Source organism: Leptinotarsa decemlineata, unplaced genomic scaffold, assembly GCF_025532065.1.
Source record: "Leptinotarsa decemlineata unplaced genomic scaffold, Ldec_3_MD MMD2_tig00000157_RagTag_RagTag, whole genome shotgun sequence".
NCBI classification, from domain to species: Eukaryota; Metazoa; Arthropoda; class Insecta; order Coleoptera; family Chrysomelidae; genus Leptinotarsa; species Leptinotarsa decemlineata.
The window spans coordinates 2,460,899-2,480,712 of NW_027412543.1; the positions used below are offsets into that span (position 1 = coordinate 2,460,899).

A 19,814-nucleotide genomic window follows, 5' to 3' on the forward strand; every position below is an offset into this window, starting at 1 on the left:
TACTACAACCTCATTAATGATAACACTTAAATGAAACGTTATCGAGACTGTTGCATAGACTCAAAATAAATAGATACATTTCTGAAACTTCTAAAACTTTTAATTTACTACCTCGCATTCACAGAACTTCCAGTACAAAAATGACTTATTATTTACTATGTCAACAGAATGCTCTCCAATATGCGTCATAAACAGACTTTTAATATAATTTTGCAATAGTGACTTGATTTGAAACTAGTATTGAGCGCTTTTTTGCTAGGAGAGGAAAGTCTCTTGAATTATTTTTTGACAACGGCACTAACTTTGTCGGCGCTGACCGTGAGCTGCAAACCTTATTCAATTCAGCTGTTACCTGGTCACGGTGTACTCAAAAGGCTAACCTATAGATCTGCTAAGAATCGATATGATGCGTCGGAACACAGAAGAGTTATATTGAGATGTATTCAATACTATAATTTTTTGAAGACTTTCTTGCTCATTTACCACAAACTGTATTTTTTTAAATCAATCACTTTCATTCTTAGGGTGCGATTTCTTGAAATTATTTTCCATGCGTCAAAGTATCTCTTCTCACATGGTCCCTTCTACTGTAACCTTTACCGCAAATGGGGCAGTAGTGCGGTTTGGTATCTATATGATGATACATGTGCCGGGTGACATCGCATTTGTAATTGAACGTTTCATAACAATGCACACATTTGAAGGGTTTGTCTCCCCAGTGCCTTTCGAAATGTTTCTGCAAGACCTCCTCACTGCTGAATCTTTTGCGTCATAAACAGACGTAACTCATGAAAAATTTAGAAAAGTTCAAAAATAATTTTGCAATAGTGATTTAATTTGAAACTACTTTACATTTAATATCAATATATATTGAAAATATAATAAATACAAAGTTACTTGGTCACGGTGCACTCAAAAGGCTAATCTATAAATCTGTTAAGAATTGATCCAATGCGTCGGAACACAGAAGAGTTATATTGAGATGTATTCAATACTACAATTTTTTGAAAACTTTCTTGCCCGGTTACCACAAACTGAATCTTTCGAAATCAATCACTTTCATTCTCAGGGTGCGATATCTTGAAATTATTTTCCATGCGTCAAAGTATGTCTTCTCATATGGTCCCCTCTACTGTAACCTTTACCGCAAATGGGGCAATGGTGCGGTTTGGTATCTGTATGATGATACATGTGCCGGGTAAGATCCCATTTGTAATTGAACGTTTTAAAACAATGCACACATTTGAAGGGTTTGTCTCTCCAGTGCCTTTCGACATGTTTCTGCAAGACCTCCTCACTGCTGAATCTTTTGCCGCACTTAACACACCTGAAGGGTTTGTCACCATCATGTATCGATTTTCTATGCTGTCTGAGGTAACATTGCTTAGAGAAATACATGTTACATTGATCGCATTCATGTTTACACGTTCCAGAACCGCTGTCCCCTTCGAGTCTATTTCCAGTTGTTTCAAGGCCGAAGCCTCGCTGGTGAGTCAGCTGCTTATCCGTCTGCGATCCACCTGATTCTCCAATGGAAGATGACATTCCCCGCATATCTCCATTAAGATGTGAGTGCTTTGCTGCTCCGTTGCTATTTGTCGTCTGATGTGAGTTGGCACTATTCTTCAAAACCATATTTTTATGAATTGCAGAATTATAATGCCGTTTCAAAAAGCCTAGAGAGGCAAAATGTCTTTTACAATCAGGACAATTATAGGATATCTGTCCCTCCATAGTAATGGATATGCTGGTAAATTCTCGCAATGTCATAGGAGATGAAGCATTGAAATCATTTGAAGGCTCCAGATGTAGCAATTGTGATGGTGTTTGGCATATACGGAAATCGATCCCCGGTTGATGACTCCCTTGGGTTTTTTCAAACACAATCTCCGACGTTGACATCGCTTCATCAGTATATTTCGCTCCCTGTTCCATATACTGTTCGAGTTCCTTCGCTGAAATATCGTTTTTCACTGCTGCTGATTGCCTGTCTTGGTTTGAGAAGTTCGAGACGTTAGAAAGGAAAGGATAAGGAGAAGTATGGCAATTAAAGGAATTCTGCCCCTCCATAGTACTGGATTCGCCGGTATTTTCTCGCGGTATCATAGGAGAGAAAGCACTGGAATCACTTGAAGGCGCTAGACGTAGCATTTGTGATGGTGGTTGCATGATACGGGAATTGATCCTCGGTTGATAACTCACTTGAGTTTCTTCAAATACCGTCTCCAACGTTGATATCGCTCCTTCAGTATATTTCGCTCCCTGTTCCACATACTGTTCTGGTTCCTTCGCCGAAATACTGTTTTCTACTGCTGCTGATTGCCTGTCTTGGTTTGACAGGTTCAAGTCTTCAGAAAGTAAAGAACCAGTAGAAGGATCACTGTTCAGAAATGCAACTGCATCCGAACTTGTTGCGAACCCATTCTCAGAGAAAACGTAATTTTCCAAATTATCAAGAATGTTTTCATTGTTATTCTCCATTGAAAGATTGTGCGATTTTCAGAATGAAAACTATATCAAATACTAGAAACTAGTCCACAAGCAGTTCAAAAATGAATGATGTTTCTTGTAGTCATTCGTTATATACTGAACAGAAACGTTTTTATGCTATTCAAAGCATAACTGTCGCTAAGCACCAACTATGTCATATGCTCAGATGAATGAATGAATGAAAATCGTATATTTACAAATTTTCAGTTTGTTACAATTTTTGTGAGTGTATGTGTTTGTGTAGGGCCGTGCTATAGGCTTATGCCTCTTCAGGGTATGCTCAGATGGATATCATAGAATTTAAATACCCATTTCCTGAAATAGTCGTCCGTCCGCATATCGAATTTATTGTATGTCGTTAATAAGTAGGTAACATTTTAATTGAACCATGTAAATATAATGATATCTTGGTAATTGAGATCAGAAAGCAGGTACATGAAATTTAGAATTTATTTACAGAATGTAAAGATTTCTCATTTGGCCAGTTCTAGAAATGACAATGTTTATTTAATATTATCAGAATAATTATATAACTCATATACAACGACATTATATAATATTTTATTTTATCTAGTTTTAATAGGTGAGTTATGTATCTATATGGCATATCGGATATAGGCTACAAATACGACGGTATCTATACAATATAAATTATTTTGAGGTTGTCAAAAATACATTATTATCTAAAATATATCTGAAGTTAGTTATATTTTTTTTGTGATGGAAAGTTAAAAATAGTTTTATAATTGAAAAGTCACCTATTGTTGAAAATGTCAAAGCCAATATTGGGGTTCTGGCTTCAATATTTCTAATTCTGAATGTGTCACAATAATAGTTTATTGAGAGAGCTTTCTGCAATAGGTATTCAATTTCCTGAGACATACAGAGTGAAAATGTTCACATTGCTCAATATAATGGTGAACAAAGATAATTTTCATTTAACTAATCCCTGAGAGATCTTTCAGATAATCCCTTTAATTTACTACCTCTCAGAGAGGTACTGAATTGTGTCATCGTTTCACACATGTAAATATCAATGATGGTTAGAATTCCGAGATGACATGGAAATTAAAATTTATGAGAAAGCAACTGCCAGTAAATTAAACATTCAGAATTTGACTATTGCTAAAGCCATCATTCTGTCGCAAAGTAATGTTGCCGAAAGGACATATAAGAAAGTAATAACATAATTGATTAGAATATCTATTGAATAGAATTGATATTGATGAAAAGTTTCGTATATTTCTCTAATAATTGTTGAAATAGTTGAATGATGTATATTTAAGAAAAAATTAAAATTTCGAAATTTGTTATGAAATCCGTTCGAATCGTCTTCAAATTCTCCACACGAAACATTTTTTTGAATTTTGGGATAGTCAACAAAAATTCTTTGATTGATTCAAATATTGTGACCCTATCTTTCATGTAATACGAAAATTATAATAGATTCAGTGGGAAGATAGGGACAATGCGTACGACAGCTCTTCGTAGGTATGCACTATGGATTTCGTTCAAAAAAACCTTTTTGTATTCTCAAATCTCAGCAATTGAATATTTTGTTTTATAGATATCTAAGTTGAGCGCCACACAGTCAATAAAATGAATGATCATTGATATGGTCGACTGTGAAACCAAATCTAATCAAATTCAGTTCTTTAAGCCACGGGAATGGAATGAAACTATAAAAAATCAGATATTCTGTTAATAAAACAGTATTTCTAATGCAAAAAGTAGTTATTTTCGGAAAAATTAGTCAAGTGTAAGTATAATATTTGCCTGTTAGTTTTTCGTCGAGCTGTAGCTGCAGTTTTCTTCGACCAGAAACGGGACAGACTTGGAGCACGTACTTTTCTAATTTCAAAATGGACTTTGACTATCGTGGGGACATGGATAATCACATTTATCGAACTTGATGAATGAAAATTCCATCATTTGGTGAATTGACTGAAAATATATTTCGTGAGGCAATCAGAGATAGAAGTCCTTGTTCTTCCCTCTTTAATGATTCCAAACAAGTTCTGTAGAAGCTCTTCTGCAGAAACACTATTCTAAAAAGTCTCCAATACTAAAACCCTGAAAAAACAATTTCCATAATGAAAATTTATTCAAAAGTTCGAATCACTGAAAGGTGAATCTCATATGCAAATGAAAGGATCGAAATGAATTTTCATACCTCCTTAATCGAAGGGTCCGTTAATCAAAAAAATCACGAATAACGTTTTCAAGGAAATGGCGTCGCTCGTTCTGGAAAAGTGGTTGTGACCCAGTAGAATCCGAGTGAATCGGTCCTATTGGAAAGAAAAACTTATCAATCTGTACCAGAAACTAATTATCATGTGTATTGAGAAGTGAAAATCTTTGCGAGGCAAAAGGTGTGAATTGGATTGCTTACACCTCAGGAAACTTTTTTTAAAATGAATTATAATTACCTTCGGCGGAATAAAAATTATGCAATGATATGCAATGATTGAAATGCACCTTGGATAGTAGACTCGGCCCCGATTGAGCCAGACAGACAGCCGGAGCGAGACAGACAGCCAGGCATCCAACCGTGATGTACCAGTGACGAACAGTGACGTCACCAGCCAGGCTTACAAATTGTCACAGGTTGTCAGGCATCCAATTGAGCGGCGAACCGTTGTCACGCGCAGAGCGTGCATTATAGTGGCGGGAGATTTGATCTGTGGAATAATTCAGAATAAGCGGGTAGGTAAAACGTTATAAAAAAGTTTAGTTGAGGAGTTGAACGTGGGACGTTTGGTATCGTAGCTTTTGAGTATAATCTCATCGCTAGCGAGGTATATTGAAAGTGAATGCGAATAATTGGTAGAAATGGGTTGTGGTTAATAAGCGCGTACTGATAAGTTGGCTGTTATAAAAACAATGACATAATCACGAATCGGATTAAAGAAAAAACATGAGGCGGAAAAAACATGTCATACAGGGTGCAAATCAATGTTTATAGGGTGTAAAATGTCAGAGGGTGTATCGTTATAGCGAACGATTCCCGTGTGTACAGGGTGTCTCAAATACGTCACAAGGCTGTATCGTTTTTTCATGTGTTTTGACCGTTTTCGACCGTTTTCAACCGTTTTTCGTGTGACCGTTTTACGTGTTACCGTTTTCCGTACGTTTTTCGTGCGTTTTTTACTATATCCTCAACATGTGTGTGTGTGTACAGGGTGTTTTATTTAAGGAGCATGGTAGGGGGCTCTATCGTTTTAGCGTATTTCAATGTTTACAGGTTGTAAAATGTCAGGAAGTGTATCGTTTCAGCGAACGATTCCCGTGTGTACAGGGTGTCTCAAATACGTCAAAAGGCTGTATCGTTTTTGTGTGCGGCCGTTTTTTTCGTGTGTTTTCTACCGTTTTCAACCGTTTTTCGTGCGTTTTCGATCTTTTTCCGTATGTTTTTGATAGTTTTTTCGTTTATGACCATTTTTCGTGGGACCTTTTCGCGTGCGATACCCCAACATGTGTGTGTATAGGGTGTTTTATTTAAGGAACATGGCAATTGGGCTCTATCGTTTTAGCCTGTGATTCTTCAATGTGTACAGGGTGTCTCATCATTTAAAAAAAACTCCGTTTCTGACTCATTTATGCTTTGGAGCTTCAGACCTCATAGCTGAACCTTGTGGAATACCCCTGACTGGAGGTAGATGTGTGTAAAAGATGTAATATGAGAAGAAGGTGATGACATCAGTGTAGAGTAGAGAAAAAATTAGTGCTTTTTGGGGAAAAAATAACGAAACAGCATTACATATGATTGACCCGCTGGGCACAGATTCAGGTTTTTAGAGTTAAACATATCCATTCGAACATTTGAGTCAAAATAAGTCCTTGCGGGTTGCGATGGGGACTCACTGTGGACTTAAACTAGTAGAGTGGAAGGGAGGTAACGATTCCATGTGTGTCAGAAGGACACAGAGTTTCGTCAAATAAGGTACCATCAACAGCTTGAATAACTGTAGGTAAAAGTGTATATAGGGTGTCGTTTGAGACAGAATGGTATTTAGCATACCCTTCGTATACGCTGTGTGTGCAGAAATTTGAATCCGGAAAATGGATTTCGTACAAAGGCCTGATGTCGGACCATGTATTGTTATTTAGGTGTTGGCTTTTGATAAGAAATCCGTCGGGTAGCGAGTTATCTCGTATAACTTCCTATTGCTGTGTATGTGTGATAATATGAAATTCATTTGTGCGCGAGTTTGGTAAAGTAAAGTATTCATTTGGTAGAAGTGAAAAACACAGAGGATAATTTGAGTGAGTTAGAGTTTTATTTTGATTATATTACCAAGGTTCGTGACATAAATTGAGATATAGGAATATTCTGAACATAAATATTTAAATTGATTGATTGAAATTATAAGTAGCATTTTTTGTATTCCAAGAGTGGATAATAATTGAAAAGTTGTTGAAAAACAACAAAAAACTATGAAAAACAACCAACTGAAAGGAGTTTTCATGATAATAATAATTAGTCTTTTTGATTGGTTTATTTGAATTTGGGTGATAGTAATAATAAAAGGTAAAGGTATTCAAAATCACACACTACAAATTAAAACATTTTTTATATTTCCAGTTACAATAATTTCAACACAGAGTGTCAACAACAAATCGGTTTTTAAAAATTACACAACGAAAATGTCGAGGTGTACATTTTTTTCAATAATTTCACTACAAAATTATACAGAGTGACATCAACAAGTCTTGTAATGACACCAACAAGTCTTGTAAATCAGTTTAAAGAACCACTATAAAATGTTAGGGTATACAATTCAGAATGAACATCAATAATTCCTCAACAAAATTATACAGAGTGACACCAACAAGTCTTGTAAATCAGTTTAAAGAACCACAAAAATGTTAGAGTGTACAATTAACAACAAAATTATACAGAGTGACACAACAAACCTTGTACATAGGTTTTTGAACTCCACTATGAAATTTATAACATCAATATAAAAATTATACAGAGTGACAAAAATAGGTTTGTAAAAATTTTTTTTGGAAATCCCATCATGTCTGAAAATTGAAAAAATCACCAACATATTGAGAATGAGTGATTTCAAAATGGTAATATTGTGGATATTTGAGTCATACGAAGAAAGGTGTGGATATATGTGGGTGTATTTGTTAACACTGTACACCTTGATGAAGAATTGATAATATTTGAATAAAACAAAACATAATAGTGTTTTTATTGGCCAACATCAATCTTTAAATGGATAATAGAAAGTGTTTTCAGCTACATGGCGAGTTTTCATTCAAATATTGGTAATTTCAATTAAAATGTTTTATTTTTTTATATCCATAAGGTACAGAATCGAAATTTTCAACACGTTTTCGTTTGGTAAAGTTGGTTCGAAAGACTTTTGTTACATCTTTTGTGATGACAGAGTGATCAGGATTCCTTAAAATATTTTTTGTTGTTATATACTCGTCGGAAGCGTTTTCGTTGATAACCATGTCTCTGAGTTTTTCAAAATTAGCTTGCTTATACGTGTTATAATTCAATTGCCATAATTCAAGGTGATCCCTTTGACTTTGATTATATCAAATGTTTTATTCCGCATTGGGAAATATACACGATATGCGTATGATTTTGGACCACCAGAGACAAAGTTTGTTATGTAGCTACCATTTCCATATTCAGACAATTCATCAGTCATTTCACCTAAAAAACTACCTAAAGGTACATCATACATTCCGGGACGTGAAATATAAATAACTGAATCTGTGTCGTGATACAAAACTCTTATATCTAGTTTTTCCAAATATTTATATAATTCTAGTCTTGCTTGTGCTGTAGTATATGCAGCCAGCACAACGTTAACAGTTGGAAAAGGCTTATAAGCTTCATCTTTGAAAGTCCAATTGACAATTAAAGTGTTTTCATTCACTGGAAAAATGCTGTTCACTACAATGAATGGTTTTGATAACATGTCAAAAAGTTCAGCAGCCTCAGAAACTATGGAAGTTTTTTGTTGGTTTTCCCTTTGACCTAATTTTCCCCAAAAACTTGTTATAACACTTTTGCCAATTTGTCGACGTCCTGGATTGAATTCAATTTATTGGCACACAAGGTAACACTCTTTGTCATAGTAATCTTGAATATATTTATTTTTTTGTTGTTCTGATATACAATCGGAGGGCCAACCTGAAGCTTGTTGTTTGATTTTCAAAAATTTGGAAATATATTCAGAAAATAGACCGCCTGACTTGATAGCAGGGTCATATTGTACAACTTTGTATTTCCAGATTTCATAGATTTCCATGAGTCTGTACTATTTTTCCAAAGCTTTTAAAACCTCATCTATCACCCAAGTACCGGAGAGAGCCCGTTCTTCTTCACATATGTGAGTACATTCAACAGCCATATGTTCACAACACGATCGACAAAGGGGAAACATCAATTTGCCATTCATTTTCACCGGTAATACGGGGTCATATAGGTTTTGAGGAGGAAGAACTTTACATTTTATAATTCCAGCAACGTCATTTAAATTCAAAGTATTACATTCTTTCCCAACAAAGACTTCCGGGTGTCCTACAGGGTACTTTCCGTATTTATTTATGAATGGATATAGGCTGCACACATCGACGTACTTGATTTTTTCACCTTCTTTACATTTGTAATATAATTTCGTAGCATCAGTTCGGCCACCATAGAACGCATCACGGGGATTCAAAGGTAATTGAGCGAGTAAGGGGTGTTTTTCGGTGGAAATACACAACTCTGGATTTTCCAAAAGCTCTTTTCGAAAAGAACACTCCCATTTTTCTATGACTTCATAGTCAAGTTGTCGCAAACGTGCAGTTTTCGCCAAGGTTGCCTCAAAACGCATTTCTATAGTAACAGTAGGGTCTTCGAAAGTGTGGTCATTGCGTTTGTATTTCATACATTTAGGACATCCGTGGAAATAACAACCATAAAACTCGAAAATTTGTTTTGTTTTCTCACAGAAACCATCCACTTTCATATTGAATATGGATGCTTCAGACCCTCGACCAGCATGCTGAATCTTAATACCTCTTTGTCTTTCTTCCCACAGCAGCCATTGGACGGCTATTTTCGACTGATTGTCACACCATCTATATCCATTTTTAGGTATGAGACCTATGGTATTGGGTTTCAAAAAGTTTCTCCTGAATATTTTGTTACACGTACCTGGTAATGTAATGGCCTCTGTGAAAGGATCCACGCCGCCTTCTTGTATCATCAGTTCTCTGAAGTTGAGACATGCTCGAGACAATATATCCACATCACTTTGACAATATTCCACCAGTTCTTTCTGAAAGTCAAATACATAGCCTTGTTCAGATGATTTTTCATGCCATTCAATGAGTTGTTTTTTAGGGTCCTTGTCTTCTTCGAGATTGGTTGTATATTTGATTGATTCTGGGTCATAATATCCTAGAGCAGGTAGTGGTCCAACATAATTCCAGTTTTCAGCTTTATTGAAAAGGTGCGGGAAGTAACCCTTCTTTACACCATCCAGCCCAAAAGCCTTGGGTAATTTAGCTAAAGGCATCGGGAAATAATTGAGCGAGTCGATAAATTTCACATTTTCTACAGACATCAACAACAGTTTCGTTCCCTGGGTTATCAACTCTGGTTTCAGATTTGTTGATGTCAGTAAATAGTTCAAAAGGAATTGGTTGTCATATAGACCTGAGGCATGCCCAACAACAATAATTTGTTTGAATTGTACACGTTGATTCATTACGTACTCCATGAACCGGTCCACAGGTTGTATCTTCAAAACTTGTTTTCTGACAACACAACAGCATACTTTTATGTTTGTACCCAGACAATGTTCACAGTGTTGTTGATATACACACAGATTGGATTTACGTCGTAAAGATCCATCTGATAATATTCCTTCTTGAGTACTTTCCAGGTCGTAAAATATGAAAAGTACTCTTGACATTGATGGTTTGCCATTATCCACAGACATGAAGCATTTGTGTGGAATAGCTTTGAATTCTTTACATAGTTTACAAAAAACTTCCCCACAAACATGTTGTCTGTTTTAAAGAACAGTTTTAAGGCACTTTTCACAACACCTTATCTGTCCACAGATCTTGGCAGTTTTATGATTGTCAAAACATTCTTGGCCCCTAAAACCTCTGTTACAAGCGGTACATAATATTTTCTTTTCGTTGTGGCAGGGTGGGCTTTACTGACATGCTGGACAAGTTTGGTTACACTTGTGTTTCTCCTTATGATCAAAGGGTACGTGGCATGCTTCACAGTAATTCTTACAACAGAATGCAGCAGTCAGCGAAACTATTACATTGTAGTGGTTATTGTGATGTAAGAGGTTGATTTTTTTAGTCCCGCCAACACCCTCGTAAATAACAGTGCGACCTTTATTTCCATATTCATATACTGTGATTGTGTAATCTGACAAATAATCCTGGAATTTTTTGAGTTCCTTTATGCCGCCACCCTCTTCAGGTATATCCACACCACTCTTCTCCAACAAATCTAGGGTAAGACACGTTTGCACATTCATGACCTGTCGGATTGTTTTCTTATCTGTGGCTTTGTCTGCATATGCTTTAGCAACCACCAAAGCTCTAGCAAGACAAAGATGGTCATTATTTTTAATCACTATAATTCCCTGGCGTTTGGCACATTCTTCGTCAAATGTATTATATTTTCCTTGACCTTTGGGCATTTTCACAGTAGTAGCCCCAAGACAAAAAGTCTCAGTGTCTAAACCTGTCGAGTTCGACTGATAAACAGAGCATATCATATTCCATATGTCCTCATACGATACTTCGGAAACGGGCTTGAATTGTAACCATACTTCACCACGGCTAAACTCTTTCGAGCAAAATGTAAAACCGACTTGGTCCGTAACTTCTGCATCTTGTGTTACTTCTTGTACAATCTCTTTTATGCTATTTTTCGTCCAAATAAGAGGATCTACACCCTTGGGTGCGGGTTTGGGTTTGAACTCTAAAGTTCTACCAGCCAAATTGAATTTACGAATTTTCTTCACCGTATCTTTAACAATTAAAAATTTCTCCATTTCTGGAAATTTTTGAGAAATTTAAAATTCTACTCGAAGCGCGATCTTATCAGAAGATACTGTAAGAGCACAATGAGCTCATCCCTAGCTCGCTGTCATTTTTATAAAGATAAAAAGTGGGAGTGGTCTAAAGATGTCATGTGATTATTTTCTCGAAAGTGTTTTAACCTAAATTTCGAAATTCTCGGGTGTAGACAGGCAACTTTGTTCGAGTTATCACTTGTCGTTTTACAGCTATAAATATCCTTTAGAATTTATTCCGGAAAAATATTATGCATGTTATGTGTACTTGATTATAAATTTCAGAAATTCATTTTGTGTTGTGGTTTTTAGATTCTGGACGAGTTTATTACGCAGGGTGTGGCCACATCGAAAGTTGAGCGTTGGCTTAGTCCATTATGAGGGGGGTTTCTGTCAAAGTTCCAGTAAATACGACGAATTCATTTTACACGAGGTGTGGTCGCATCAAAAAGTTGGATATGACGACACGGATTACAGGTTTTGACAAGTTCAAGGTAAATATTTTGCTATTTCTGTGTGACCTATTTTGTCGATTTTTTCATATCAAAGTTTTCATTTGTTGTGAAACCACTTTACAATACTCGGTGAATCGAGTTATCGTGTTTGGTTTAAAGCGATAAATATTCTCATGAATAATATTGGGTCTTTTATCTCGATTATAAATTTCAGAAACTAAAACTACATTCAGGACGAATTTATCAAGTAGGGCGTGGTCACATCGAAAGTTGACACACAGTATTCACAATTCCATCTTTCGTTATTCCAAGTTCATAGTCATCAAAATTGATACGATTATAATATATATAGGAATATAAAACTATCTTCAAATACAGTTGCATGAATGCACATCAAGCATTTTGTCGTAGTACGGTGACCGGGAGCAAAGTTACAACTTCAGCATAATATGAATGTTTATAAATATTAGGGAAGGTCAAGATCATCAACAGGTATTGAAGAATTCATTCGGTGTCCAAAGCTTTCGGTATACAATGCAAATACTTTTCTCCATGACTATTCGTTCAATATTAAACTTCAAAATATATCGAAATCATAACACGTTTGCGATTGATATATCAGTTACATTTGGAAAGTGAGTTTCAGTTTGAAGAAATAATAGCCCACACATGATGGAAATTTTGCCATAGTGTGGTGAAAATCGTATTGAAAATTCTACGAAATATAAGCGCATATATACAGAGTTAATCAATATTTGAAATACGTTGTTTGGAACCCCTCATAACCATTCTCTCTCTCTCTCTCTCTCTCTCGAAATTTGGCAGAAATAATGCTGAGTCGTATTGTGGAGTTAACGTTCGAAATTGGGGAAAGTGAAGTATTCAACAGTTTTGCGTGCGACGGTTTTGCATGCGTTTTCGACCGTTTTACGTGCCTTCATTCGTTATCGTTTCGTCGTTATTGTCGTTTTTTTTCCTATTTCAATATGACAGTCATTTATCAATTAACGCGTTTCGCTAACGAAGTATGTATCATCAGGAAATGACTAAATTCCACGCTTTGTCGTATGAAGGTTCGTTTTGCGAATTTTCAGACTCCTGAACCGAACCGTGTGGAACAATCAGCCTAACTTGTGTTACAGAGTGGTGTCGTCAGCCAATCAGAATGGAGAAATCAAATATCAGTAGAATGATGGTGCTAGATGAAATTGATGTGAAGAATGTGGGTCGAATAATAATAGTGATAAAACATTAAAACTCAAATTGTGTTACAGAGTGGTGTCGGTCAACCAATCAGAATGGAGGAATCAAATATCGGTCGAATAATTGTGTTAGATGATATTGAACTGGGGAATGTGGGTCGAAAAATAATAATAATAGTGATAAAACATTAAAACTTTGAAAGTGACGTAGTCAGCGTGGGAGATGGTGGCGTGGTAGAAAATGTGTGAGGATTTGTGGAAATAAATGATGCTGTAAAAAATTGTCCAATCGATTGTTTTATCGCTTGGACACGACCGTTGAAATCGAAAACGGGAGAATGAATTTGAAATTTCGATTTTGGTGAGAGTAAGATCCCATCTCAGACAAGTCCATCTGCCACAGATCATCCAGTCCTTTGATAATTGTACGACGTTGAGGAAATTTTTTTCTTAATGGTTTATGCAGTTCACGGACAAAGTTGAATCTTGTCTTTGGAAGCCAACTGCAGTTCACGGACAAGTTGAATCTTGTCTTTGGAAGCCATATGAAGACTGATGGATGAGATCATCATACTTGTTATTTTATTATGGTGATGCGAAAAACTACATTTTGTTGATTTCCTTGATATCAGATTGTACTTTCGCTATATCCGAATTCATTTTGGAAATTTGTTTGGAAATATCACCTTGAAAGTGCTCCATCATGTCGTTTTGTTTGATTTCCAAAGTTTTGTTGTGCGAATGAACCGAATCGGTGATTTCTGTTATTTTCTTCAGCAAATCTGCTCGAATACTTTCAATATCACTAACATATTGTTGATTGAATTTTTTGAAACGCGCCACCGCCTCGTTAATGCGTACCATATTTGTTTGTACCATTTGATCAAAATTGGTATTGAGTGTTTGAAATTCAGTGTCGAATCGTTTGTTTACATTCTCCTGGTTTTTTTGAATGTCATTACTCATTTTTGTTACTTTATCATTAACTTGAGTTATTTGATGTTGATATTGTTCGATTTGTTCTCGCATTTTTGCCAGATTTTCATTTACTTGGGCCATTTGTTTTCGATATCGACCACTTTGATTCCGTATAGTCACATCAATTTTTTTCTCAACTTCATCCATGTACTCTTTGTTGACCACATCTGATGCATTTATAGGTCTCTTCACATTACACAATTTTAAATAATCAAAATCAATGTTGCCTTCGGGTGTATGTATCAAACCTCCACTACTATCTACTACTGATGTTGTAGAATGCTTTCGCTTCCTATTGGAGCTACACCCGAACTTGTCGATAGTCATGATGGAAATGTGACCCACATCGATATGATTCTAGTAATATGTGTTTTTCAAAGTGATCAAAGTGTTAAAAAAAATGCTTGTTTCCACGCATTGAATTTTTGTCATTTTTTCGATACGATAAAGGTGACAAAATGAATGCTTTTTTCGAATCAAATTTTTGACATTTTTTGACACGATTTTCGCGTCGTTTCTGCATTATTTTTCATAGCGTGTTACAATGCAAATCATATGGGTTTTTGCACGAAATGATGGTTTGAAAAATACGTTTTTTTCGTTGCGATTGCTTTGACAAAACTGTACATTTAAACGCATCAAATTTTTGACATTTTTTTTATGCGATTTTCACGTTAATTCTGCATCATTTATCGCATTATATTTTTGAAATGAAATACATGTCATTTATGTATGATTTATTACTGAATAATGTCGACTTCTCTGAGTTCATCTGATATAACTGTAATTTCATTGTCATGTGGCGTATTTCCGGCATCTTTCGAAGCTATAAGCAGCTTTAATCTATCGCATAACTCGTTCGGATCATCCCAATACACATACTCGAAGGGCTTGTCATTATATATTCAACGATGAGTATCGATGGCTTTCGTTTGTAGAGTTCGAAACATAGGTCTTATTATACCATTTCCATTTTTGAGTTCCCTTCATGAATCCTCTGGCATTCAGGTGGGATTGTGTTACTTCCAACAAACGTTTATGAGAGGCTTGATCCTCCTTATTGAAGTCTTCAGGTTCATCGAGAAAGATCAAATTATATAGCCCTGGAGTTCCTTCGAATGCGAGTCCTTCAGTTGTAATATTACCACGTTTATCAAAGTCAATGTAGTTTCTACCGAAAACTAATTTAACTTTGGAAGAAATTATAGAAGGTTTCTGTCAGGCCTCATTTTTAGATAGTCTGTATGCTAATGCTTTACGTGAATATTCATTTTATTATAAACAAAAACTAGTGTATGATTTATGTAATAGATGAGAAAATATTTACTTTTTTTGTCGCTCAACAATCCTTGTCGCAACAATCCTCATTTGTACGAATACAATCACATACTTCATAGATAAAACATATAAAAATATATTTGTTTTTTCCTTCATTCAAAATCTCTCTGCCTCCAAGATACAACAATAAAAAGCTCGGTGGTGTAATGGTTGTAAAATAGAAAAAACTTCGAGCTGTTACATAAGTATCTATTGATTACATTAAGTAAAATATTAATAATAAATAGATGTAATTTTCTTCAGGAGTTCTTTAAGCTGGTGTAAAAGTCCTTCTGCAGGGCATGGAACACCAAACATATTCCAATTGAATTTTCCTGCTTCAACAATACGTCTTGTGAACTCGTTGTATTTAAAATACGTGTTCTCTCTAAAAAAGTACATGTGTCCAGTAATGTATCGAAAAGCATCTGTGATGTCTCCTGGAATTCCCGGAAATATATCGGAAATCCATCCTCTGGTTGTTATTACACTAGGCGTTTCAAAAAATTCCATGTATGATTTATTGTCATACAGTATGTAACCTTTTCCACTATTAGTTTGGAATATCACATTTATATCGGATGTAACTCGAATTGGATGATTTTCTTTGATTTCTAGGCTAGGAAATAGTGCCACATAATATTCACGTTTATTTTTATCGAGTGCAATTATGTCGCCTGCTGAATTTTGGAAAATTTGGTTAACAGAAACGTTTTCACTCATATAATCAGCAATTTTCTCTGGTTTCGCAGGTATCAACATCTCATTCAAATCCAGCTTCCATAAATATTTGTTGTAATCTACATATAGTCTGTGATTTAGAAATTCTGGAGCTTTTGCCAAAAACATAAAATCGGGGATTTTCACATTGCAAAGGTTTTTTATTTCAGTCTCAAGGGTGTTGGATGTTTTCTTCGTTATTTGCAGAGTATTTGTCGTTGATATTTTCTTCGTTATTTGGGGAGTATTTGTCGTTGACGTTTTTTTCATAATTTGGGGGTTATTTGTCGTTGGAGTTTATTTTTCTTGAAGTAGAACGCTGAGTTGTTTTTACTGTGGTGGTATTACGTCGACCATATAAAGATTCAATGGCATTTTCATCATCTATTCCTAATTGAATTGTTTTTTGTTGGTACCAAGGATACATAATGGAAGTTTCTTGGCTGCTATGCCTCAATCCAAGTACATGCCCAATTTCGTGAGTTAGGGTCATGAGAAAATTTGTACCTTCGTTTCCATCAAGATCCCACGATTCGTCCTTGTCTAAATGAATTTCAGAACATGCATCATTCGAAGGTGGGTAAGCATGAGCTAAAATTCTCCCGGGACCATCAAATTCAGATTGACACATTCCAATACCCATGCAGTCTCGGCGGAATGAATGCCTTCTTTTCACCACTGATATAGTTATATCAGGTTTTTCGGTATTCGTCAAACGAACATACTTGAATTTTAAATTAAAAATGTTCTCCCATAAACTGAAGGCTTTTTCAGCATCAAGCCTCATTTTGACAGATGCTTGCGGGAAAGACCATTTGATATATGTTTTGTTCCATTTACCTTGAATCGTGAAAGCGTTTTCAGCAATTACACATCTCGGTCTTTGAAGCAAACTCAGAGTATCTGAATTCAATGTACCATCTATGGGAAGATTATATTTCTCTTGAAAACTAATCATAGTCGATTCAAAATCTGTGAGAGAATTATTGTTTTCGATGTAACCATATCGAAATAGATACTGCAACATTTCTTCTTTATTCGTTACATTTTCACAAGTAGTGAGGTACGGAAAAAATATAAGTGGCCACCACAACATTTTGAAACAATACTGAATTCCAAAGTCATTTTTTCACTTTTATGTATGGTAGTTGTGAGTATGTGTGGGTGAGATGGTAATGACGCCAGCATGGGGTTACAGAAAAAACATGAAGCACTTAGCTGCAACTTAATTGATAACAATATTTGTTTTTCTTTATTGATGAATTTTGAGACACCCTGTACACATTGTGAAGTGATGTTTTAAATGATGAGACACCCTGTATATCTCGATGGCAAACATATTTTTGGTGCTTGGTGTCGACGGTGTCAAGTAGCTTATCACATTTCCTACTTTATCAATAATACGTGCTAACAATGAGAATATGCGAAACTGTTTAATATATTTTCATCGACTTGGAATAAAATGAAAACGTGAATATTCAAATGTTTTTTATTTGAACAAAATCGACCATTTCTTATTAAATTCCATGATTATTTCTTGTACAACTCTAATCAAAATACATGCTAATATCGTACACACTATAATGAAAATTCCATAAAGCTCGTATCAACTTCACGAAGATCTTGGAATGTCAGCCTCAGTTTATATTTGAATGGAGTATTCTTTGGCACTTTGCTTACAAAAACTGCCAACTGGTTGCCATTGACAAATGTTGAACTGATCAATTTCCATTGTGTTCTATTGCATCCATTTCCGAAATTATTAGGCTTCACACATTTTGTAATGTATTTCACACCCTTTGGTACGTTCACATACAAACCTTGTTTATCATTGCAGTTGAAATTACACACCCAATTGGACTACGGAATTATTCAAAATTATCAAAGTCAACATTACCAACCCCGCCACCTTTATGCTAGAAGATTTGCAGGGTGCACCTATCAAGGGTGTTTTCTATGGGGAAGAATTGCAAAAAACTGCAAATCCAGATATATATCTCGTGGAGAGAGTGTTGAGGAAAAAAGGCAAAAGAATGTATGTTAAATGGTTGGGTTTGGATAACAAACACAACAGTTGGATCGAAAATATTGATTTTGTATAGAATCTTATGGAAAACAAGCACACTGACATTGTATTGGGAGGGCCTTTTGTGGAGAAATGGTATTCAACAAACACAATATCTGAATACGACCACGTGATCTGAAGGTATAAGAACACATGCAAATACACATGGATATTCAGTTTGAAAAATGTCTCTCGATAGTGGTTATGGTAGTGAAGTCGAAGTAATGTGTGATAGTGATGGTGAAGATTATAAAGAAACTCTGGGTGCAATAGACAGAGCATTGATGCAGTACGAAATGTCTGCTCGAAACGAATACCAATTACTATTGATGACATTCCCCATGTCATCTTATGTAATTCGATGTGGTCTATAGCACTTTGAAACGATTCAACCTCATTAATCTGTAATATTTTTCCACACCCTCATTGACATTTGCATTTGCGTATTGACAGGTATCATAAAACCGGCAACTGTGCGGAATGCTGGACTTCTGTTAAACTGACATGTTTTCTCAGATATATTTTGACGTACCCTGTACACTTCGACGTCATGTTTGTTTTCAATGATGTTTTTACCAAATCGGTGGGTTCTTTCAATCTCTTTGACAAATCGTTGCCGATACGTTCGATATCGATTTATCAAAATGATATGACTCCTTTGCGTTCACTCAAATAATACAATTATCTGTAACCACATTTCTGTTCATCGATTATTATCACAGAAAGGAACTTCCGCTGGGATTCCTTCCTAGACATCTGAATCATACGATCAAAAATAAAAGCGAGTTTATTTGTCATACATCAACAAAAATTATGCTCCTGAACGAAATAAATCAAAATTCGTTCACGCGTTTCATTTCATGACTGTGTTTTTAGTGAAAACCTTGTTTTTGGGCCGGCTTTCCACAGCCGTCAGTGACCTCTATATAGACAATCATGTGAAATGACACCACAAGTGTCACACCCAACTGAAAAAAAAAAATGATGCGAAATTGTATCTACCACATCCCACGACTCATAAGTGTATTAAAATACAGCGATTACATGCTGGAAAATTTGCTCAAAACTGTATCTACCACATCCATGAATCCAAGTATTTCAAATATATCAAAAGTTTAAACAATTACGTACAAATTTTTATGGAAAATTTCTTTCGTATGAATATTTATCACAAGTAATTTTTTTTGTAACATTTTGCAAAAAAAAAAACCAAACTATATCAATTTTTTTTTTTTGCAAAAATATCACCTTGTATTTTTGAGTACGAAATTTTTGTTTTTGCAAATGTCAGACAAATGCTATCTGAATAGTTCTTCTTCTTTGCTGTCAATAACAATTCGAGTCGATTTATAAATTCTGATAGCGTTCGTTGTTTGCGATAATATTTTGCGGTCACTCACTTTCCATTTCAACGGTCAACAATACGCTTCCATATCAGGTTCTACACATAAACACATTCCATATTTTTTTATGACGAAGTGGGGAAGTCTTATTTTTTCAAAATCTTTTTTTTTGTGCT

At 35.4% G+C, this 19,814-nt stretch overlaps 1 protein-coding gene and 1 long non-coding RNA gene across 4 annotated transcripts in view; one reads left to right on the plus strand and one right to left on the minus strand.

Moving 5' to 3' along the window:
- The first annotated feature begins 6,662 nt into the window (after positions 1-6,662).
- Positions 6,663-19,814, plus strand: part of LOC141481334 (uncharacterized) — a 52,212-nt gene continuing 39,060 nt past the window's right edge. For 2 of the 3 annotated variants that reach the window (XR_012464900.1, XR_012464898.1), the window contains exons 1-2: positions 6,663-6,756; positions 11,871-12,052. This is a non-coding gene — a long non-coding RNA (uncharacterized lncRNA). Of the gene's footprint in view, positions 6,792-11,870; positions 12,053-19,814 lie in introns of all 3 variants that reach the window. The other variant, XR_012464899.1, reaches the window with a different exon arrangement.
- LOC141481333 (stromelysin-2-like) lies at positions 14,354-17,747 on the minus strand. The gene has a single exon (XM_074172728.1). It carries the CDS (start codon positions 17,324-17,326, stop codon positions 16,511-16,513), a length of 816 nt encoding a protein of 271 aa, XP_074028829.1. The 5' UTR covers positions 17,327-17,747; the 3' UTR covers positions 14,354-16,510.